Raw genomic sequence first — 24,252 nt, 5'->3', positions numbered from 1 at the left:
GATTTTGATGTTAAATGACGACACATTCTCTTTCTCAGTCCCATATATATGTGTACAGATATCATATATATACACACATAATCATATATATCATGTATACATATGTGTCTATATATACATATATATGCATATTCGATGTATTTTTCTATACCTGACTTTAACTTTGTTTTCTTTCAGTAATTTTCACCTTGATTATGATAATATCCATATAAATTTCATTACAAGGTTACTAGTTTATAATTCAGTGAAGCGTTTACTTCATCCCTAAAATGTATTCATTATTAAACTTGGCAGGAAATAAAGGCTAATGCAAGTGCTCATATATGTACCTGCAGGCACACACACACATACATGCACACACAAATGTCCCACTGTCCACAAAGTAAAATAAAGTACTTTGGAATACCCCTAACAAAATATGAGAATAGCAAGATAAGACAAAGTAATAAATATAAAGCAAAACCAACAATTCCCATTTTCTAATTTAAAAATAGAAACTTTCCTACTAAAGTAAAAAGGGTTATGATAAATTTACATGAACTTGGCATTTCACTTCAAGATTAAGTGCCAGTGAACTATCTGGTGAGTATGAAGTATCTCTGCATTAAAAAGTTAGAAGTGACTTCAACACTCAATCCACTTAACCCTTTTTTTTTACTACCTAAGAAAATTAACACAAAAATGCAATTATGGAAGAACAAAAAGAAAATTAACTTTAGATTTGAATATAGACCTCAGCTGGAATTTTAATTCCAATTAATATTACTCAATCATGCCTCAAATTCATCTGTAAAAGCAGCAATAACACCTATTGTGCAGGGTAGTTAAAACGATGATATGTGAATATCAAATGAGGCCATACATGGGACATTCCTGGTCCAACTGAGCAGTTTTGGAAGTTACTTTCTCCATACAAACTCTGAGATGGGCACAGATAATAGAGAAAAATTATAGAAGAAAAGGTCAACCTATGAATTAATGTTTGACCTTACTTCTGTAATTCCAAATTCCAACTCTGTTGGTCCCAGTAATAAGACTAAGTACATTTTTCCCCATGTATATAGTTCTCTAACTCTAGTTGCTCCATGCATTTCCAGTTTTCTAGCTAGAAAGGAAAGGAGGAAGAAGGAAGGAGGGAGGGAAGGAATGAATATCTCTTTATTTCCTGTGAGTAGTTGCCACTACACTTGAAGAAATGGGAAATCAACAAAAGAATAAAATATAAATATTGCTGATCCAAGCATCTGCAGCCCATTACCAGCCTCTGCCATGGCAATATCTATTCTTTTTCTACTTGAGCTCTCTCACTCCAGCTTTTGTTCTCTCCCACATTCAGTCTGTTTCTCATCCTCTTCTGGATAATTACAGTAAAAACAAAATTATCACCCAGCAAAGGACGTGTCAATATGTGTGCAAAGTTGATCATGGAAAATGAATAAGACATAAAATAAAAATAAAAATAAAAAATACATCCCAAACAGGTCTTTTTATTTAACATAAGGCCAAAGAAGCTATCAGGCGTTGCTGAATACTGTCCACTAACTGTACAAAATATTGACTGCATGCCTCGCAAACACCAAAATATCCGCTGGAATGCCATAGAAATAAATAACTTCTGCTATAAACACATGAAAACATATCAAACTGTTATCTCTTTAAACATATTGTAAATAAAAAAATTACCAGTACTTCTACACAATAAATATTAAGAAACCATTGACATAGTTGAAATGCACTCATATAAATTAACAACTTTAATTACATTAGCCAAACAGACATTGGTTAAAGAACTGCATGTAGTATGCAAACAAAACAAAACAAAACAAAAAACAAAGTAAAAAACCAACAAAATAGAAACAAACAAACAAACAACATCAACCACAGAACATAAAAAGTTTTAAAATAAAACAGGCTTCAGATTATCTTGGCTTTCATAATTATATTTTTCTTTTAAAGAAAAATATCAACCCATTGTCAATGCACTGTTTTTCAAAGCATTTAAATAGAGGGTAAAACCCATTGGAAATTAATACAGAAGAAATGATTCACTTTATGCATAAAAAATAAATAATAATATAGCTGAGACATGTGGTTTGCTTCTGCTCTTGAAGATGTGAACAGCTTCTAAGCATTCATTTTCTCTGACCCATACAACAGCTTCTCAGTGATACAGGGTTTAATTTAAACACATACAATGTCCACCCCCAAACCTTCTGCCCACATCTACAAGTTTTATTTATTTCGTGGGTTTTCAGGGTGACTAAGTTTTTCTCCACATTGAAAAGAGAAGTTGCCAAAAGGTGCACAGGAAATCATTTTTTTTAAGTGAGTATGATAATATGGGTCTGTGCTTAATACAACTGAGACATATTTGTTCTCTGTTTCTTAGAGTCACCTCTTAAAGTCCAATCCCACAATGGTGAAAAAAAAATAAAAAGGATTTGTTCTACCTCTAAGGAGACTGCAGGGATTCTCCTTGAAAATGGAGTATGGAATCAATCTTAAATAAATATGAAATTGGTTGGTCTTCTGGGATAAGAAATTCCCAACTCAGTGTGCTGAAATTCACCTGACTTTTTTGGAAAAAAAAATAGAAAATGTCAATTTGGTCCATAAAATACATATTACTATTAAAAGATATTTAAAGACAAATTCTTTTCAGAGCTTCTAAGATTGGTGTGGGCAGATTTTTAAGAGCCTAGTGTTTAGTCTTAGAGAAAGAATGAGGAGATAGTAAGGTTAGACAGAGCCACTCAGTTTCGAGAAAAAAACATACTACTAAGAATCCCATATGTTAGAATTTAAAGCCTTTACTTTTGGCCTCATGCTGCTAGGTGGAAGAGTGGTTGTTCACAGGGCTTGTATTTTCCAAGATTATTAAAGATGGTAAAATGCTATCTTTCAATGTTATCAAAAAAATGTTAGCAATTTATACTTCTATTTCAAAGCCATATAAATTTGACAAAATTAAAGTTTGTGGGTGTTTGATAAACCACTCAATATCCAATTAAAATATGGAATAAGTTTCAAATAAAATATGGAATTACATTTCTCTGCTTCCGATAACTGTGGTCACTAATCAACCCCCATGTTATCCCTGATATGTCTATAGGACTTAGCTTAAAAAGATAGCAGTTGTATTTGAGATGAATGGGAACTATACATGGGTATCAGCTTTCTTGGTAAATTTCTGCTTTTTCCATGGCCTTGACCATCTTTGCTACTGCGCAGTGAACCAGGACTTAATCTCTTACACTGTTTCTGCAGGTTCCAGTACCAAAGAAGACGCGGTTCAAAATACTGCCAGTTTTCCAAGAAATTTTGTAAAGTTGAACATGGCCATCTACTCTTGCCTTAAAACTTTTCTTACCACACCCACCTTCCCACATGCATGATATCCAAGGTCGATAGACCTGGGTTAGAATCCACTCTCAAGCTTCTCATGCAGTGCATATTGTATTTTCTGCATAAGAAAGGGTGGCCTCTAGAACACAGTAAGTTTATTTGCCCAGTAGTGACGTTGCCTACATATAGCCAAGTGTTATAGTATACCAACTTAGTATATTTTTCAAGGAGAGCTAAACCACCTTTTGTAATGTTTGGTTTCTCACTGTTATCTTCCTTTCCTATAATTTATTTTAATTTACAAATTGACATAGGGCTAAAAGCTTCAATATTTTACAAAATATTAATTAATGTAATTGTTCCCAATTATTAGAAACTTTTTTCCATTTTTCAAAATATTTGCCAACTTCACACAAGTGTGTAAAAACAGGGCTCTGGATTTTCAAAAGCACATACATGAATAATTTATTAGCTATTCCAGGCAAGCTAAACACTAGAATAAACTAGATAAAAACTTGGCTTTAAGCATGTACTTTGATATTTATAAAACAAAGGTTTTTTTTTTTCTTTTCTGCATCTGAATCAATACAAATTTACACATGAAGAGTTTTGGCTATAAATTAAAATTTTAGAGATTTTTACTACTGTCCTCATCTCTGCCTCCTCTTAACTGTTCTCTTCCTTACTCTCCCTCTCTTAACACCTTCTCCCAAATTAATTATCTTTTAGTTAGTGACGACATTATTTTTCCCAGCTGGTACAGGTAATATTTCTCACAACCAAGCCTTAATCATTTTTTAAAAATACACTCGACTCTAATTCTGGCCTAAATATTATTTTTCTGAAAAAGCTTCTGATTTAAGATTGATTCCAATAGACACTAAGTTGGAAAAACATCAGCCCAGAGTTTTGATTATCATCCTGTTTTCCCCACAGGGGATAACTTGTAGAAGTGGGAGGGGGCACAAAAAACAGGAGGAAATTTGATCCCTGTACAACGAAAGAGGGCCTTGCTGAATATTCACTGGAATTTCCAGGCTTTTTCCCATCCGAATTTTTGAAATGTGCCCACCTATTTCAGAGTAAAAGCAAAAACTATAGCCTATCCTTCTTAAAAATACTGTGTTTTGCACACAAACATTCATTGCTTTAAGAACATTAAAAAATGACAGCCTGAAGTGCTTAAAATGTGTATGGACATGGTACAATACATGTATATATACATACAGATATGCATATGCACAAGCAATGTATATATACACATACAAGCATGTAGTTCCATGAATTTGATTGAACTTGATATCCAACAGTGTACAACTACTGTACATCCAGTATGAAATGTCCTGTTTCATGGATGTAAAAGGAGTCAAAAACCAAACTTCTCAGGTCTTTTAAGCCTGAACACAATCCACACTTCTCAACCTTGAATCCCAACCCCTGACTCATTGATGGTGAATGATACCAACCACAGACAGACTGTTTAAAGGCTCACACAAATGTCTTTGGTGTATGTGTCTATTTTTTAAGGTACAAAATAATAATAATAATTATAATTATAATAATAAAAATAGCTATTTTGTGTGCTGTAGCAGTTCTTTTATAGCTCACATTAAGTGCAGCTCTTAAACCCCACCCCCACCCCCAACCAAAGAAAATACTTGTTAAATAAGGATTAGACAGGTCAAACACCATTGTAGTGCAAATAGTAAACGATTAAAAAAAAAACAACAACAACATTTACAAAATATAGAAATGTTTGGATCCAACAGATGGACAAACATATTCCTTTCAAGTATCTCTCCTTGAAGAAAATAAAAATTAATCAGATTACTTCCAATACAAAAAAGTCTCTCTTTTTGTTCTCTCTCAGGTAAACAGTTTCAAACCTATTAGGTTGCATAGTTCTAAGATCATAAGCACCTTAACGAAATGTAACTTGGTATTCTTTTTTCCTTGATCTTTCATTCTTTCCATACTTGTTCTCAATTTTTTAATGTTGTTTTGTTTTGTTGCAAAAGTGGTACAGAAAAAGGAAGTGTGACCACCTGCACACGATTGTTCTTTCACCAGTATGTGTATATATGTAATGTGTGGAAATGCCTGTGTGTGTGTGTATGTGTGTGTGTGTGTGTGTGTGTGTATGCTGATATACACAGAGATAAGTGTCACACAGACATACCTTATGACCTGGGTAATTGGTTAGGAAAGTGCCTGTGATGGGCCCTTTCAAACTCATGGCTTTCTAGATGCTATTTGGGTTGTTCTAGTCCACACTACTGCAGACTAGATTTGTTGATTCAAGGCTCACAAGGGAACCGCAAGGGGGGAAAGGACAATACCCCGTTTAAACAACTGATGTCATCAGTGTGATTTCAGAAGAAATAAAGGGTACACCATTCTCCCTTTCCCTCCCAATTCCTTCTTTTTCACTGCTTCATCTCTGAGCCCTGGCTAAGGATTTTTTCCACGTCTTCCTTCATCTGTTTCATCAGGTTTTGTTTTTAATTTACTTTTGTTTTTTTGTTTTTTTTTAATTTCTATTTTTCTGGTTAACTCAGAAACCTTAAAAATTTCTTCATTTTGCCACTGTCTTCTCTGGACAACTCTTGCTCCCTTTCCCCCTGGGCTGGGCAACTCTATGAGCACCCACACTCCTCCACGATCATGTTCTGAATGTCCTTTTTGATGATGTTTTGACCATCATCATAGTACAACATGGACATGGGTCTCAGCTTGGTGGGCACACAGCACGATTTGAGGTTGGCAAAGGGGCTATGGCCCCGCATGCGGTAGTGGTTGATGACTGTTGAGTGGAAGGACAGTGAGGATCCGGACGTGCCTGCTATATGGCTCGGGCACTCACCCTCGCAGTAGTTGGCATGATAGCCAGAGGGAGCAATGATCCAGTCATTCCAGCCGATGTCCTTGAAACTGACAAAGAACTGTTTCTTACAGCAGATGTTGACCTTGCCATCACACTCCAAGCCCCGCCGACGCCGGCGATGAGGGTGGTCTTCAGACTGCCGGGCCTGCAGCATGAGGAAAGGTCTGTGCGACTGCTCCTTTTCCTCATCTGCTCCTGCCCCACCTTCACCTCCACCCTTCTTTTTCCCTTCCCCCTCCTCTTCTTTCTTCTTCTTCTTGCCCAGGAGCACCAGGCTGGCGCCACTCTCCTGGCACTGCTCACAGGCAATCCGAACGTCCAGGGAGCTCTTGCCCTGGTCCAGCAACCTCTGGATGCTGCTGGAGACAGGGAAGACGTGCCAGGTGCTCTTCCGAGCGTCTACTACTTTTTCAGAGAGCAACAGTTCACTCCTCTCCCCCTTTAAGCCCACTTCCTCGGCCTCTTCCGCTGTGTCCAAGCTGCCCTGCGGGTGCTTCTGCTGCTGAAAGAGGCGGATGGTGACTTTGGTCCTGGTCCTGTTGGCCTTGGGGACTTTTAGGAAGAGCCAGACTTCTGCACGCTCCACCACTGACAGGTCACTGCCTTCCTTGGAAATCTCGAAGTGCAGTGTCTTCCTGGCTGTTCCTGAAGATGAAAGACAGCATAAGAGAAAACAGGGACACCTGTTAATTCCAACATTTACATGCACTCACAAATTTCAGGCAAGCAGGAGTCTTCTGTGATAGACCCTCTTGAATAGGGGTCAGCAAATGACGGCCCACGGGCTGAAACTGTTTCTGTACTGCCTCCAAACTAAGAATGGCTTTTATACTTTTAAGTGGTTAAAGAAAAGTGACATTTTGTGACGTGAAAATTATCTGAAATTTAAACGTTAGTGCCTGTAAATAAAGTTTTGTTGGAGCACGGTTATGCTCATTTCTGTACATGCTACCTATGGCTGTTTTTGCACTGTAATAACCAAGAACTGCGTAGCTGCAACAGACTGTCTGCCTCACAAAGCCTAAATTATTTACTCTCTGGCCCTTTATAGAAAAAAGGTTTTGGACCCTTGCTTTAGAATGAAGAGGGCCTGCGGGTCTGTGTCTGTTGACTAATTGCTTAACCTCAGTTTCATCTTCTATAAAAATGGGAGTGACATAAGGACATTTGACCTGTTAATCTCACAGGTTTAGGAAGGTCAAATGAGATAACATAAACGAAAAGACACTGTAAGCTCTAGAAAGCTAAGGAAATACTATTCTCAGACAAAAATGCAGCCCCTGGCCCCGCCTCGCTGTGTAGGTCTGTGCAGTCGAGACACACTGAGCCAGCCTCCTCTTCCCTTGTCACAGCCTGATTCGTCCCCCATCACCTCTTTGCTGGGTCACTGCAGCAGCATTTTCTTTACTTTGCCTCTGCAGCACTAAGGAAGGCCTCCTCTCCAGTCATTTCTCCATGAAGCAGCTAAAGGCATCTTTCCCACAGGTGGATCTGATCACATCACTTCTTCTTGAAAGTCCTTTACTGAATTCCTATTGCTCAGTGTCCAACAGAAAGTGCCTGGGACTTTGGGCTCTGTACATTCTGTTCCTCCCTTGAATGTCAGCTCTTGCCCAGTCCTGTTCTCTGGGGTCTAAGGCCTTGAGAATTCCACCCCCTCTCTCACCTGCAGGCAGTGACACCTGCTGTTCCTTCTGCCTCAAGTGCTCTTGCCCCAACTCCAACATACCACCCTTAGTGCTGCCTTCAATAATGTTTCAATTTTCAGATTGTTTGGATGACAGTTCATCTAGGAGGCTTCCCTCACATCACCTCCGCCACCACCCTCCTGCCAGCCTAGTTTAGAATGCCCAGGGTCTAAGGTCACTATCATAGTCTAGTGTTTAGCAGAAAGTAGCCAATGACTCGATTACTTATTAACAAATGAAGGCGTCCTTAGCATTGAGTCCTATTAAATTAAGAGAGCCACCTTGCACCTCTGAATCCCCCATTTTTGCCTCTGACCCATTACAGTGCGATTAATGGGCACCAGAAACATATGTCAAATAGCAATTGCTGCTAATGGACAGGGAGTCTCCACACTGTCAGGGCAATTGAATTTAGCAGCCACTCAGTTCTAGCCTAACTCTAAAATTAGAAAGTCACCTATTTCCTTCTCTTTTCCTAAGCAACTGTACGTTTAATGACACAGCAATAATTACTATGAAAGCAGGTATCCAAACTAAAATTTTTTGATTAATCAAAAATTTTCCCTCACTTCCATTTTTCCCACTTGGTGGCATATAGAAACATATCCTCTTTTCCATGACCACGGACCTCCTTACAACTGTCCGCCGTACATGTATCTCATGCACAAATCTGGGAACAATCTTCAAGAAGTTCATCTTAGAACTTGCAACTCCCTGGGAGGATCTCCCTGCCTGGATTTCTATAGTTAACGGAAATCCAGCCATACTTATCACTCGAGGCCCTGAGATGTTTACGGTACTATAAATTTTAGGCACAGTTTCAAGTTCTCTGCAGCAGAAGGCAGGCTTTTCTGTGCATTGCGTACTGTAGATTCTGTTCTTAATTTAACACACTCTGCACACTGTGATTATGATAGTGGTAAATTCACTGAGGCAAGGGCCAAGCAGGGCTGCAGATGGATATGAAAGGTTCTCTGGCATCTTTCTATAAACTTACGAGGATGCTGGCCATGATGATGGTGGGTAAGGGGAGTTCCTCTGACTCCGACCTCATGTCTTTGGCAGGAGTTGAAATGAATAATAAAGCTGGGTTTATGATTAGATAGAATACCAGAGCAGAGAGCAGTTAGAGGGAGAAGCTGTCTTATTTTAGGAAGCATGATGACTTATTTTTTCAAAATCTGAATTCGATATTCCCCTTTGCTAAGAATTGGTGTGGGTTTTGTTGTTGTTGTTGTTTGTTTCTTAACAAAGTAAAAGAGAAGAAGATTCCCAGAAGCAGAGCTTCATCATGTAAATCTAAAAAGGCAATCAGCAGCTGATTTTAGGGTGGCAGGGTCCTGCCAAGGCCTTAGGAGAAGGCCGAGGGAAACCTCCCAAGCCTCGGATAACTGGCCTGGAGGGTGTGCAGATTACCTCCAGCGTGGGCACATCTGCCTTGCCCCATGGAGAATGTTAACAAGATACCTGCTGTTTCCCTTCTGCCTCTATGCAGGACAGCTTCTGAAATCCTAAACTGCACAGGGTGTCACTCCAAAAACAGAGATAGTAGCTGCTAAATTAGGGAACCCAGAGGGCACAAGGTTGGATTTTGTTTTTCTAGGAAAGAGTGTGAAACTGGAGCATCTGACTAGTTCCCCGGATACGGAGGCTCACTGGGTTTGGGGTAACTCATCCCCATGAGCTCTACTCTACTCTCATCCACACCTGCCCGAAGGGGTCAGGGTGAAGGCCAATGGACAGCAGTGCTGACCTGCACGCAGTGGACTTTCCATGAATAACACCCAAGGCCGATTACAGATGTTTGGGTGGGGGTGCCGAGGGAGGGTTACTTGGCTGACTAGAATTAGGTACAGCCGTGTGCAAATTGCTTTTGTAGGGCTAGAGAGGCTGAGGCTGCTGGCTTCCAGTTACACAGCCTACAGGACAGCCCCTCATTTCACAAGAGCAGGTTTCTGATGCATGATCTAGCCCCACCCCTTCTTCACAGGCAGCTGTACTTGGAAGCAAATGATTTAGTGTTCCTGAGAGAGGATTGTACAAAGAGAGTACTCATTAGAGGGGGCTCAATCTGTCAGGTGCTGTTATATTAGGATCAGAGAGTCATCATAAAATGACTTTCATGCTGGTCTTGGCTGATAATTAACGGCATGGCATCGCCTGCGTATTGTGGAGAGGCAAGGGCGCTGATTTATGCATCCGTTTAATTATCTGAATTGAAAGACTGTTCCCTGTATTTGCATCCACTGCCTGCGTGCTTTCTCTCTCCCCCATATTTCTGACATTTGGATTTTCCCCCTACTAATTGACATGCCTGTCGCCTCCTTCTCCTGGTGTCCATTTCTGGAACTGCTATTTGTATATTGCATGATATTTTATCAGGAAAAAAAATAAAACAGATCTAATTTCATGAAAATGCTGTTGCCATAATGCTCAGGAGAACAGGGGGAAGAGAGAGATTCAAGTCTTCCTAATGTCTACCTTATATGCAGGTACATTTTACAAGTTCTATTGTATTCTGACTTATTAAGCAGTGCATATTTCTTTCTTTTACATTAGCTTTCATTGCAGAAGGGTGTGGGGAGATGAGACTGCTGGAAACTGACGTGGGATTGATGTTTATCAGGGCTGTAGGCTTCAGAAATATATTACAGCCTCGGAATGTCCTAGGTATGAAAAATATAAAAAATAACAGGTCAATTTATTATATTCCCTTTATCTCTGTATTACCTGAGAGAGATTGCTATACGGCAGTGACACTTTCAAGATGCCCCAATCCTCCAATCTCCATGCATAACAATTTGAAAAAGGGAAGGTTGACTAAGGCTGGGATGTTCAGGATCAATTTCTAATCAGTTTCAGGTTTCACTCAAATATCTCATGCTGTAAAATCTTGAAATGAATGCCTTCCCATAATGCGCCGTGAGCAGGTTCTGCATTAGTTTGTACAGGTGCGACCTAGGTTCCTGCACTATTACCTAGCTAACCAGATATAGCTGGTTGCTTTGCTAACCCTTCATTACCTACTCTCTGATAATATTCTTTTCATCCTCTGTGCTATTTTTTCCCTCCCGAGGCTTGTGAGCAAGGCTGTATCACAGCCTGCTCTGCCTGAGTAATTCACTAAAGAAGTCCCACGCAAACCCATGTGGGTGATAATATTTCATCACTTAAACCTCTATGAGCTCGGTGGACACATACCAAAGAGAGAGAAAAAGAGGTGCAGAAAAATGGGCAAAGAGAAATTTTGTACCTCACAGGGAATACCTCTGAAATGCTGCCGGGTGGGAAGGATTGGACAGAAGAGGGACTGTGTAAGCTGGAAGGAAAGATAGCTGGAAGGGTGTTTGCAGCACATTTTCCTTTGCTTTCAGAATTTTAAAAATGTTTTGAAGAAGTCAATCATGAAGGCATGCCAAGGGTTAAGCAACTAAGCCCCTTGTTGTTCCCTCCCCTACGCTAAGATGCAAAATGCTGGACTCATCCGAAAGTCCAGCATCTCAGATTTGTGGGTGTATGAACATTTTCAGTTAAATAAGCAACACACACATGCAGTGTTTCGATTTGGTTTTGTTTTCCTCACCAGGGTCCTGCTTAAAATATGTTGCTCTTTTACACATGGGCAATAATTATGTCTCTAATGTGAATGTGGAAAGCCTCGTTGTTTATAGAACACATTTAAACTTACCATGGGGTGGGGGTTGGGGGAAGCCTCCCTGTAAAAAGCATCTGTTCCTTTAATTTTCCATTCTTCATCAAGATTTCACTGTGCCTAGATATGGTATAGTCAATGGTAAGGGTATACACAACTACCATTTACAGGGTGCGTTCTCTGAAGCTCTAACTGCATTTGGACTGCTGCCAGGGGTTTCTGCAGAAAGCAGCAAGTGAGATCTTAAGGTTATTCCTCCTTTGACCTACAGTAGAGGATCTTTCCTGCAGTAAACTATAGGTTTGACCATAAATTATCCTGATTAATTTTTAGCTTTAATGTCCCTCCTAAGGGTCCATTATTGATTTATAAATGCCCAGCCGCAAACATATATCATCCATGCCTCTTCCATTAAAATGGTGATGAAAAAGGTCAAATACTTCGGGAGAAAGGGGTTTTAGGTTCCTACAAGTAGCAAAAATTCTTAAGGTTCAACTCACAAAATTTCAGAGACTTCTTCCAAAGTTCCTGAGAACTTTGGCACTTTTGATTTTGGACCTAGGAATCAGCGGAGTACGAAGAATTCAGAACTACAGCTAGGAGATCATGTGCAAGTATTTTTTAGCAGAAGAGGGGCCAAGACAAATATGTGTTTTCAAGAAAAGTGCCTGGGAGGGTATTACTGCAGTTCTTTAAATATTACAACGGACTTTCCACCCTGGCATCTCCACCACTCCCAGCCCAGCCCATCTATTGCACAGGCCGCAGACGACTATTAATCTCTTTTCCCATCTTTCTCCACCATTTCTCTCCACACCCTCAGCTCGGAAACAAACGCATCCTCAGAAGCTGAACACCATGTTCCCACAAGGCATTAAAGAAAGAAGCTTTTTTCCTCCCTGTTTGAAGTCACTTGTCATTTGTCGCTGGTGGAAACTGTTGATGAGGCAGGAAAACTAGGCAACAAAATCAGGGGAGACGGAAGATGTTTTTGTTACGACCCGGGAGACCGTATTAGGGAGAGACTTGTGAGCAAATCAGTATCGCTGATGATTCATGGTCACATTTCTCCCTGCTCCGCTTTGTTTGCTTTTGAAATTTATCACTCGTCTGCCTTCCATAGAGCTCCGGAATGTTCACATGTATCACTAGAATTTCCATTTCCTTTCCTTCTGTCTCATTTAATGTGTTACAGGTAGTCATGCTTCTCCCATCTCATAAATTCCTAACTTTTTCTGCAGGATGAGAGGGAGCAGGAGGTAACTGATAATCACCAAGATTAGGGCGCTACAGACAGGGGCTTCCAGTAGGCGCAACTGCCTTTCCCTGGATACACTGACAAGGAGCAAAAGTCTTTGGAACGCGCCCTCTTGTGGCCGCTCTTCCCCATTATTCACGGAAGAGAGCGTGTAACCCCAAGGAATCCCTAAGGGAGGGGTGATTCACAGAAAAGTTCAGAAGATGGGAATGGAATGGTGGGAGTCAGCTTCATTTTGAGATGGCTTTCTTGGGGTGGGGAAAATGGTTATCCAAGCAAAGCTTCTTGGATCCCTGTCTGAGCAATGCAAACTTCTAACTCAAATCTTCCATACATAGTATCCTCCAAGGGGTAGACTTAAGTGTTGCACTCAACAACACCTAGGCAACGTGAGCACATCCATTTCTTGGTGTTCCATTTGTCTTTCCCTATTCTTTCGACAACAAGTGCTGTCAATTGCTAAGCTAATTACCAGAACCCACATCCAGGTTTTACAGCATATGGAGACTCAGAGTTACATTATTATTATGCATTGATTGACCAGCTACTGTCATGAGTCAAAATAAAATAAAAATAAGCTGTATCAGCCAAAAAGGCCACTGAATTTGGCTTCATTGACATTTATAGTGATAGTTTGGCTTACCCATCCCTTCTATCTTTCATCGTGAAGAACTCTGTAGGCCTTAAGGTAAACATTGAGGGTTTTGTGCCAGCCATGCAAAGAACACACTAACCTTGGTGAGAAATCTTGGGTGATGTGACATGCATAAAAATAAAATCATTTTTGTTTGTTGGGATACATTTCAGAGAGCCTTAGAGTGATTCCCTGCTGTTTAGTCAATAACAACTCGCATCAACTTTACAAAAATTGGGCACTTTCTACCTAAACAGGATGGGACAAACTCAGTTAAAAGAGTTCTCAGCACTTCAGTTTTTGCAGGCTCTCTACTTCTGTAGCCATGCCTTGGCTTTATCCAACAATGAAGGAGAGAAAAGGCAAAAATTAAACGTAGCCTCAAACTGAAGAATCTTGAGGTTGAAAGGGGCTGCTATGGGTCTGCATCTGTGACATGCTCATGGGCGACAATGTCTGGATTCTATGCTGCACAAAATGGTTATAAGGGAAAGAAAAATGCATTCCTTTTTCTATTCTCCAAAAACTCTTGACATTCCACATAGTTGGAATGTTATTAAAGTTGAATTATTCCAAAAGCAACAAGACATAGGTCTTTGCTATTCATGTTCATATATTTGCTACAATCATTCAGATGATAAATATCTTTTCCTGGATTAGCAAAATCAGCAGCAAAATGCTCGCGTGGTTTTCTGCTTGAACAGTAGACTGTCCATATAGCAATTCATTAAATATGTGAAATTACATTAAATCAACTTGAAGTTGATGTGTGAAATCCCTCAGAGAAAAATAAGCAATTGTAATAAACGTTTTCTAAGAATCCAAAGTCAAGTTGTAAAGTCAACCATGAGTTTCCCATTACAAATCTTAAACTTGACTCAACGTGAACGTCCAAAGAATCCCTTTTTTAAAAGTCGCTCATTTTCTTTCAAACTAAACACCTAACTGAGAAGTAAAAAAATGACAAGATCTCATACAACTGAGAGAAGATTGGCACAGGAAGGAAGACCACACATAAGAAAGAATGTAAATGGTCAAATTTTTTCACTGCCAAATCTCTAAATGCTAAGAGAGTGATTTGCTATACAAGTCCAGTAAGTCAGAAAGAGGGGCATATTGCTAGTAACAGTAGTGCAGTTAAAAGCGGTCAAAGGCATAGGTACACTTAGTCATATGACATGGTTAAAGGCAACTGGATAGGAGCTGTCATTGAATCCATCATGTGTGGAGGCTGGTATATAAAAACACGAAGCAACCCTCTAGACCACTGAAATCTGTTTCACACGTGCAGCCAAATATCACAAATATTTTCTTTTTTACCTTTTCCCACCAGAAAAGTTGAGAAAAAAAATGGGTGTCAACTTGAAAAGTTCCAACTTAGCTTTCTTCCTCAAAAAACTCCAGAAGATAAAGTCTTAATGATCATGCCTTTTGGGGCTGCGTTAAGAAAGAGCTTTAGGGAAAGAAAGTAGGATCTCCCCTAAGTGAGAGAGGCTTCTGGTGAGACAGCCAAACTGGGAAGCTTGTAGGACACCAGGGCTTCTCCTGCAAGGGGAAGCCACGCAGCCAGCAGGCTATCTGCACCCCCAGAAAGATGCCCTGGTCTTTCATGGTTTTCTTGAAAACAGAACATCTGAGTCAACAGGTTTTCAGATTGGAAATTCTGAGTGTTGCCTTAATTGTTTATACTGCTGCGGCAAACTTTTAAACAAAAATGCTGGGAGTCCCTGCACATACTTTACTGGCCATATGCTCTACCAAACAAAACAATGGCATTCCTTTCAAATGGAGTTGGCAAAAGATGCAATTCTTTAGCCTGGCATTACCATGAAAGTAACACGGTATTAACACATCTGTGTGCCTGACGTGCATGGGCTTGCAGGCATGTAAATGATCTGTGTCACTTAACTATAAAAATAGCCTGGCTCCAAGTCCATGGGCCCATACTTTTGACAGGTATTGCTATTCAGCAACAGGTTAGTGTGGTCCTGGGCCAACGATTAGAATCTATTTATTAAAGCTCTTCCTCTTAAGGATTGAGTGAGTTCAGCGTAGTATCTGAGAGTACTTTGTCAAGGTTGCGTTCCTTGGCAGAGAGCTCTTAGTAACTTTAGAAAGAACAAAACTGGTTTATTTATTTATTTATTTTTCTTTCAGAGAGCAAAAGTCAGTGTCCCAAAAGTAACTGCTGGTTCAGTGACAACTGTCCCCCAAAGTAGCTCTTCCCTGTCTTGAATGTGGTGCCTGTGCACTTATAGACAGTTTCTAAAGGTAAAAATGACTGTCACTCATAAATATGCCCTGCTTCTCCAATGTGGCCCCAGATTGGACTTTTAAAGGGGAAGGTTTGTTTTAAGAGAGTGACTTCATCTGTGCCATTCCACTCCAATCCTGGCACACTCACCCCTCTACCCTCAATAAAAACTTGGATGGGGTCCGGAAGCCTCCTCTGCTCCCCAAGCACCCGAAAATGCCCCGGCTTTCCTCCGGCTGCTTAGATTTGGTTTCACGGGCAGGGCAAGGCAGCCCCTCACAGTCTGCCTTCCAGCTCAGCATTGGCCCCGAGCTTCCTCTCTGTGTGACCCGCTGAGTTTAGTAAGTGTAAGCCAGTCATCTCCAGGCAGAGCTCGACAGAGAATTCCTTTTCTGTAAAGTCCTCTCCCCCTCCCCTGCCTGCCGTCCGTCGGCTAGTCCGCTACCATCACCTAATAACTAATAACCTTCCCAGGCAGTTTCCAGCTGAAGGGAAAAGAAGTTCCTCCTGGGACTGTCAAAGAAACATATTTTACCCTCCATCCCCCCACCCCTCCCCACCCCCTGCCAATGCCAGCACCAACCTGACTCGGCAAACGTGATGATCTCCGAGGTCTGCTCCATAAGTTCATTCATTTCTGCCCTCCTTCCAATGTCATCCTCTATCTCCACATACCCGTTCTCCCCGACTTTACCCACATGAAGCTTTCTGATCGCATTCAGAAGCGCCGCCTTGGGCACCGGCTGGGTGACATCGGGTCTCTTCTTCAAGTGCAGCATGTTTAAAATGTGCTTCTTGACGGCCTCCACCATCTCTGGCTGAGAGTTGGGTACATCCTTTGGGAGGGCGGCCAGCGCACAGGACGGACAGTCGGGGGCTGCGCTGTGCCCCTCGGATCCTGGGGTGGGGGAACTCCTCACTATAATCCAGCAACTTGCCAACAGAAATCCTCTCAGCCAAAGCAAGGGCATCCTGGCAGCAAAAGTTGTTGTGATTGCCTTTTTAAAAGGCCCTGCTTTTCCTCCCCCCTCACGCGCAGGTTTTTTTGTGTGTGTGGGTTTTTTTGTTTTTTTTTTTTTGGTTTTTTTTTTCCTTCTCCTCTTCAGCAAATTCTCTGGAACAAGAACAAAAAGTTTTCTGTGAAGTTTTGTTTGCAGGTTCCTCTCTGAATGCAGTCAGTGCTGTAGGTTTGTGGCTGTCAGGGAGGAGAGTTCTGACTGTCTCCGAGTAAGAGAGAAGGAAGGAGGGAGGGAGGGAGGGAGACAGGGAGGGAGGGAGAGACAGGGTGGGGGGGAGACAGACAGAGACAGAGAGAGGATGGGAGGGAGAGAGAGACAGAGAGAGAGGAGAGAGGGGGAGAGAAGAGAGAGGGAAAGAAGGGGGGAGAGAGAGGGAGAGAGGGAGGAAAGGGAGGGGGAGAGGGAGAGAGGGAAAGGAAGAGAGAGAGAGAGAGAGAGAGAGAGAGAGAACGGATTGGCCCTAAGTAAGTGAGTGAATGGAGAGGGAGGGAGTTTGCTGTGAGTAGGGCTGTGATTAGGGAGGGAGGGACAGCCCGTTTTCTGACAGGCTGCTCTCCTTCTGCTCTTAGCTTCCTCACAGACACCTCTCTTCAAATATCACCATTTTCGGGGGTTCTACTTTCTCTTCTAAAATAAATTCTCCTAATTTTGTTCACTATTTTTTTTTTCTTTCTCTGCCCAGTCTCCTGGTTTCACCTTCTTCCTTTTTTGAGGGGGGAAAAGAAACCCCAAACAAACACAGTGTCTCAATCAACAGGGATGACTTGATTGAAAAAGTCTGTTCCCACCGCCCCTCCACCCTGCGAAGCCACAGCCCTAGGTGGTAAAACGCCCACCTGGCCGCGTGGTGGGGCAGAGGGTGCAGGGAGGTCCGGTGGACAGGTAGTGGAGGTCAGGGAAGAGGGACTCAGGGGTAACAGAGGGTGCCTGGGCCAGTGGATTGTTCTGGCCTCTGATGGGATCCAGGGGAGATGGTCCTTTCCCCCCATTCATTCATATTAAATGTTCAGGTCATCAACACTGGCAGGCGATCTGAGGAGAGCGCAATGGAACTTTTGTTTGGGGTCATATAATACACTCCACTCTTCCCAACTGTGAAATGCAGCAGGGCACTGAAGGACCAGAGGGCAGGCAGCCTGTCACCAGCCCAAGTTCCAGAAGCGCTTTCTCCATCGCGTTCAGCTGCCCCCTCCTGCGGGGGACCCACTCACTCTCACACATTACAGCCTACCACCACTCGCCGGACTTCACAGATAAAATGCAAAATTCTCTTGGCCTTTCCCACATCCTTTTATAAAAAGAGTGCACTCCTATGACTTGAATAACTGGTCCCATGGGAAAAGACTCTCTAAAATATATTGGCAAATTATTTTTCTCTGTCATGTGGTAGTTTTTTCAGCTTGCCCCAAGCCTGTCCCGACCAGTGCATTCACAGACAGCCTCCTTGACTGCTTCTTTTTCCCTCAAAGAAACAGTGCAAATGAAATCATCATGGATTTTAGTGTGCACAGAAAAAGAAAAATGTGAATTTTTTAACAATGCCTTTCTAAGACTTAAAAAAAATTCTTCCCCCTCCCCTTTTTTTCATTTTCTGTCTTATTGCTTTTATCTTGCAGAAGAATCTTTAAGGGGTCCATCTGTTAAAGCGTTCCTTCCCTCTCGGTTTCTTTCCCACACATAAGCCCTCTTGGTTTCTGAAGATACACTCAGCTTATATCTGACACCTAGTGTGTTCACAGCATTATAGTCAAGCAATGCAGTTTAGGTGGAAAGAGTTAATAAATATCATTACTACAAGATAAGATCTGAGTGCAAGGGGAAGAGGGCAAGAAAATTGTGACACTAAGTTAAAATTACAGTTTGCACAGGTTAACAATGCTTTCTGAATTATATATACTGTCCCCTTTTCCAAAACAACTATTTGTAAGACTTTTTCTGTTACAAGTAACCTAACACCTTTGGGGTTTCAGCTCCAGAAACATCAATTACTCCACCATTATTGTTAAGACTTTGTCAACATTGCCTAAAAAGCCTCATATCTTTTACGGGGATGGTGAAAGAGAATGGGGGAGGCAGGGGACATTTGTGTTACAATGGATTTATAAAAAATCTTTGTACTATAATACTTAACATCATCCACCTATTTGGAGTCACATATACAGTACCCAAAATGTTTTGTAGTCCAATTAAGTTTTACAAGAGAGTCTGAAATACAACCAAAAGTTTAATGGCTCTAAACAACTCAAGAGTCCTAATAGCAGCATTTAGATAAGTGCAACTTATCAATATTTGGATTCTCTCTGCATCTGAGTATGTGTGTGTTCCCTGAATTTACTGTTTGCGAATGTAACTCTTAAAAATAGCTTTCTCTTTGGCATATGTACTTGTATATATGTGCTGAGTGGGTTGTATAAACATATAATCTATTTGCATGCTCTAGGACTATTAAAAGCTATATTAACCTGCCTGAATAATATAAAAAGGTACACATCACAATGCACATTGGAAATGCCAATTAGTTGTAAAATTCCTCCTAGCTATCCTATCTTTGAATGTGTAAAGAGCTCAGAAGTAAGAGTTAAAAAGCATTACCTTTCTGGTCCCCACTCTTCCACCAGCCGGCTCTTGTATCATGTGGTAAGAGCTGTCTGAGCTCCTCTTCATGGTATTGGCACTGTGAAGTTTTATACTGTACTACTTATTTGTACACCACACATTGGTACCACTGAAACAGAGGAGGGCTGGGGCTTTGTTTGGGATTGGTTGGAATCAGCATGACATCAGCGGATGACTGGTTTTTCCAGTGTGAGACATTTCATAATTCATTATCTAATGGAAAGCCCTTCCTGGCTTCTGAGACACTACTGGGTGATGCACTGAGCCAGTGAAACCTCTGGCTAGGATTACTCTACCTTTTAGAAAAACATTGGAATCAAATAGATATGTCTCAATGAGTGTGTCCAACTTTCAACTTTTACTACTCGCACACACGTCTCATTATATTCAGGTTCGGTTTTATGTCTTTACATAAAACATCTGTTACTTCATGAAGTTGCTTCTATTTACAAAGTATTTTATTGTTTCTTTCAGGAAAGAAAATTGGTAGTGTTCTTTATAGGGATTCTAATTTTATATTTTTAAAATAAGCTATTTCACTGAGGAAAAAAATTGGGAAAATCTGTATAATCATATGATGATGGTCTCCCCCCACCCCAACCAACTTACACTATTATTTTACATCTTGAAATTGAGTGCCTGCTTCATAAATCAAGAACTTTGGAAATAGTAATTCTCTTTAAGTGAACTTCATGAGTATCCTCCCCAGGTCTTTAGAATCCCATTCTAACTAACCAAACACACACACACACACACACACACAACAACAACAACAACAAAAACCCTCATGCACCATTCTTTTTACCAGAACTTCCACTCCTATAATTTCTAAATTGTTACAACTTTAAAAGCAGATTAATGAAAAGAAGTGAACACTCCTTGAAATAGGGGTAAAGCTGGTCAGGCTCTTTTTTGTGGGGGAGGGGTGTTGGTAAGTCTGGTAAATAACACAGGAGGAAGGGGTCCTCTGACAAGAATGGTGAAGGGTTGTTTGAAGGACTATAGTTGAAGCATAAGCCCAGTTCTCATGACAAGTTGGATAAAATGTGCAAAATTGGGAGCTAATGAGAGCCATATGACCAGATATGTTGTTTTGTATGCAGGATTTAACATGCATAAAATAAACTTTTCACTGTGCCCACAAGCAAAATATAGAGGCTCTGGCCTCCTGATGTGTGGCTTAAGCAGGTTCCATTAGGACACCAGAAGTTTTCTGTGTAAAAGGGTCTCTCTTGGCTAGATACAGAGAAAGTGTGGGTGCTGAGCTGCATGGGGGTGGGGGGAAGGAGTATTCTAAGAACTGCATATGCAGAAATGAAGTAGGAAAAAAATCATTAGGTTGTAGAGGAAGAGAGTGAATCTGAGTGGCAAAGACAGAAATAGGATTAATGATGGTGAACTCCAAACCTGCCCCTCAGCTTAGCACTGGGTGAACTCAAACCCTTTATAAGAAAGGAACTTCTCCACCCTTTTTGCTGAGAATTAGTGGAGTCAATGACCTTCAGGGCATCTAAACTCACCCCTGACCCACACATGAACCCTAGTGTCCTGAAAACATCCCCTCCGTCCCCACACAAAGTTGTGTGTGTGTGTGTGTGTGTGTGTATGTGTGTGTGTGTAGGTGATGTGGGGTTGGGGTGGGGGCACAAAACAAACCCAGATCAGATCCCAGTTCCTCTGCTCACTCACCGTGTAAACTCAGGCCTCAGTGTTCCCATCTATAAAATGGGATCCATGATATGAACCTGTGGGGGGTCAAGTGCAGCCGTCAGATAATAAGTGATACTATTTCTGAGAAGCCTGGTGGCTCTTCTTAAACATGGGTGTCACAGGAATCTGCAGCTCTGTGACCAGAGGAGCCACAACACAAGTGTGACTCTGAAACTCCGCTGGCCATCTGATGCCACCGAGTGCCCACCTGCCAGGCCAGCCTACCAGCCGTGCTGCAGCCCCTCTGCAACCACCTGCACCACAGTGGCAATGCCTCCTAGCTCGGTGCAAATCAAGGTGGGGGTGGTGGAGGAAGCAGGCAGGTTAAAATAGCTTCTGTGGAATATTCTAGACTGGGAATCAGCTTTTCCCTGCGGAACTCAAGGGCCCGGGGCACAAGCTGGTCAACCCAGTCCTGACCAGAATCTCCTTCTCCTTCTCCTTCCTTGGTTTGGTTTCTCTTTCACTTCCCCCTCCCCCGGAGCTTCCCCGCACCCCAGGCCCTTCGGGTCCCGGCTTCTCGGCCCTGCTACTGTACCTTGAGCAGCACCTGCTGGCAGCTTCCAGGGATCACGCCGGAACGCGGCCGCTGCTCGAGCCCAGCTCGCAGGATGCCTGGAGCCAGGGCCAAGCCGGTCTAAGCGGCAGCCTCTATTTTTACCCTGAGCACCAGCAAGGGCAACTTCTTTTAAGAGCAGCTCTTGATTTTTTCCCCCCTTTTGGCAGCTAAAGAATTCAGGGAGGGGAAAAAAATCACTGTTCAGTGAGTGCAGCTGGGAATCTCTGAACCCAGCCCTCAGTGCCAGGGAGTGAAACCACAGCAAATGTCAGGGAGCGGGACCTGCGGAGGGGCCGGCTGGCTCCCCGCGGACAGAGGCGAGCCGGGAGCGCTCGCGCACCAGCCAACTGCCCCCTTCTGAGTGCGGAGCGCGGTCCTCCAGCGACTGCACTAACAGAGTGGCCCGCTGCCACCGCGTTATTCACCTAGTGGAGGCGGCCTGATTTACTGGCGACTTCACAAACCCAACTCCACGCTGGAGCATTTGCATGGCTCTGTTCTCGCCTCGAGGAGCAGCCACTAGCGAACCCGGTGGAGCAGCTTGCTGCGAGAAGGAGCCGGGAGGGAAACTGTGGTACCTTATTTTACTGTAATTGCAAAAGGAACGATGTGCCAGAGATTTATATTTAGAAGTTGTATGTTTCTACTTTTATGTAAATGGAGCAATTAGGGCCTGTCTTGCTGCTGCTAACTCCAATGCGTGTGCATTGCTGGGGAGCTGGTGTTTTCAATCACAATTAGTGAGCTGGTCAAAAAACAAAGTTCGTTTAAGGATAAGAGCTCAATTGTGCGAATGGGGGAGAGGCCAGCGTTCGTGTGCCGGCCCGTGGCTTACGGTGACACCTAGCTTAGGGCCACGGCCAACCCTATAGTGGTGTTTACCTGTGGCAGCAGCTGTCCCTGTTCAAAATTGGCATAGATAAGGAAGCAAGAATGTTCACTTTTCTTCTCAAGCAAACCGTCTGTCCTTCAGCTTTCATCCACGCTATTAATTGGTCTCTTTCCTCACTACTCCTGGAGCAAGGATACAGGCCCAGGAAAGGGAGGGGGGTTGGGGTAGTTTTCAGGGCTCTATTATTTTAGCTGCTGCTCACGGATTGCTGTTATTCAAAGATACAAGCCAGGAGACGCGAACGCCCCAAGCAGGTGACTGGGATGTTGTTCTCTGATTCAGCTGAAATGACACAAGTCTGGGGGTTCAGAGGCACGGACAAGAGTGCTGACGAGTCACGGTGTTTTCGTTCCTTCCTATGAAAAAATCTGTTTCCAAAAAAGCATGATTTCTGGTTCATCCCGTCTGGGAAACAGAACATAAAACGTGACTATGGAGAGAAATCAAAAGGACTCGAGGTGTTCCCAGCAGCTGATGTGTTATTCTGGGGCTCAGGCCGGAAAACCTGGCCTTGTTGGTGAGAGGTGACTCCCTCCAGAGGCAGCTCAGAATCCAGAGAACGTGGGCAGGATCCAGAGTACTATTTGCTGCAGGGAGACTGCGAGAGTCTGTGATGAAGGGTCTCATCAAATGGTATAAATCGAACACGGGATTGGCAAACACTGCCTGTTTCCTGGACAGCCAAAGCCTGTACATAGCTTTGACTGAATGTTAGGTAGAAAGATTTGGGACAAAGGAGAATCAGCGTTTCACATTCAAAATTGAACTGGGAAGCTGTTTTGCTTTTAAGTTAAATCAATGAATGAATAGCTCGAAACAGAGAGAGAGAGGAAAGCATTAAAAAGTCCCCTAAAATTCATTGAGAACAACAGGGTCAGAAATGGTTAATCTGAAACTTGACTCCTAAGCTTCACATTTCTTTCAGAACCACCAGAATATCCCACAAGGCCTTCTGCTATGTAAGAGCACTCTGTTTTTAGATTATTTGGAAATGTTGCTTTCTGAACCAAGGGAACCCAGATACTAGAACTAAAACAATTAGGGAAAAGAGAAGGAGGAAGAAAACCCAGTAAGTAACCTATTACTCTTCATTCTACAGCAGTGGTTCTCAACTGGGGCGATTTTGCTCCCGGGGGGACATCTGGCCATGTTTGAAGACATTTCGGTTGTTACAGCTGGGAGGGAGGTTCTACTGATCATTAGTGGGTAGGGCCCAGGGATGCGCTGAATATCCTACCATGCACAGGACAGCCCCTAACAACAAGAAATTTTCTGGCCTACAGTGTTCATTGTTCTGCAGTTGAGATACCCTGATTTCATATTATAATTGTAACGTTTCACCCAACCTTTTCCCTATCCATCTCCAAGAGGCCTTGGAAACCAAGAAAAAAAAATTGCAACTCCACAAAATACTAATAATTCAAGTGATTCTGCTTCCTCTTGCATCTTATGTTTTCTGATTACTGGAGACTACAGATACAATGTTCCTCTTGGGCAACCTCATCGTTCCAACCAACTTTAACGTAGGGCCTCAATACATTTTCCTGCTGGCTTTTTGTTCTAACCTAAAGCAGAATCTTGGTGACCAGCAACAAAATGAGATGGGCTGGCCCACACCCAAGTTGTTAGGAGACAAGAGACTCATGCAAAAGAGTAAATGAATAAAGGATTGAGTTGCTCATTTTAGCAATTCAGTATCAGATAAATCCATGCAATAGAGCATTCCCTGAAGTAAAATTCA

The 24,252-nt window shown here is 42.2% G+C and overlaps 1 protein-coding gene and 1 long non-coding RNA gene across 3 annotated transcripts in view; one reads left to right on the top strand and one right to left on the bottom strand.

Annotated features, from left to right (window-relative positions):
- Window positions 1-5,872: 5,872 nt before the first annotated feature.
- Window positions 5,873-19,406, bottom strand: INHBA (inhibin subunit beta A). Its single transcript, XM_003268974.3, has 3 exons — window positions 19,327-19,406; window positions 16,299-16,829; window positions 5,873-6,874 (listed from the first exon to the last, which is right to left on the bottom strand). The coding sequence occupies exons 2-3, from the start codon at window positions 16,684-16,686 to the stop codon at window positions 5,982-5,984; spliced, it is 1,281 nt and encodes a 426-aa protein (XP_003269022.1). The 5' UTR covers window positions 16,687-16,829; window positions 19,327-19,406; the 3' UTR covers window positions 5,873-5,981.
- LOC105737805 overlaps window positions 10,237-24,252 on the top strand; it is an 85,441-nt gene continuing 71,425 nt past the window's right edge. Inside the window, exon 1 of one of the 2 annotated variants that reach the window (XR_004026468.1) lies at window positions 10,237-10,409. This is a non-coding gene — a long non-coding RNA (uncharacterized LOC105737805). The remainder of the gene's footprint in view (window positions 10,410-24,252) is intronic. The other variant, XR_001113500.1, reaches the window with a different exon arrangement.

This window comes from Nomascus leucogenys, chromosome 17 (genome assembly GCF_006542625.1).
Source record: "Nomascus leucogenys isolate Asia chromosome 17, Asia_NLE_v1, whole genome shotgun sequence".
In the NCBI taxonomy this organism is placed as follows: domain Eukaryota; kingdom Metazoa; phylum Chordata; class Mammalia; order Primates; family Hylobatidae; genus Nomascus; species Nomascus leucogenys.
Note: the sequence above shows the minus strand (reverse complement) of the source record. Positions and strands in the feature narration are given on the sequence as shown.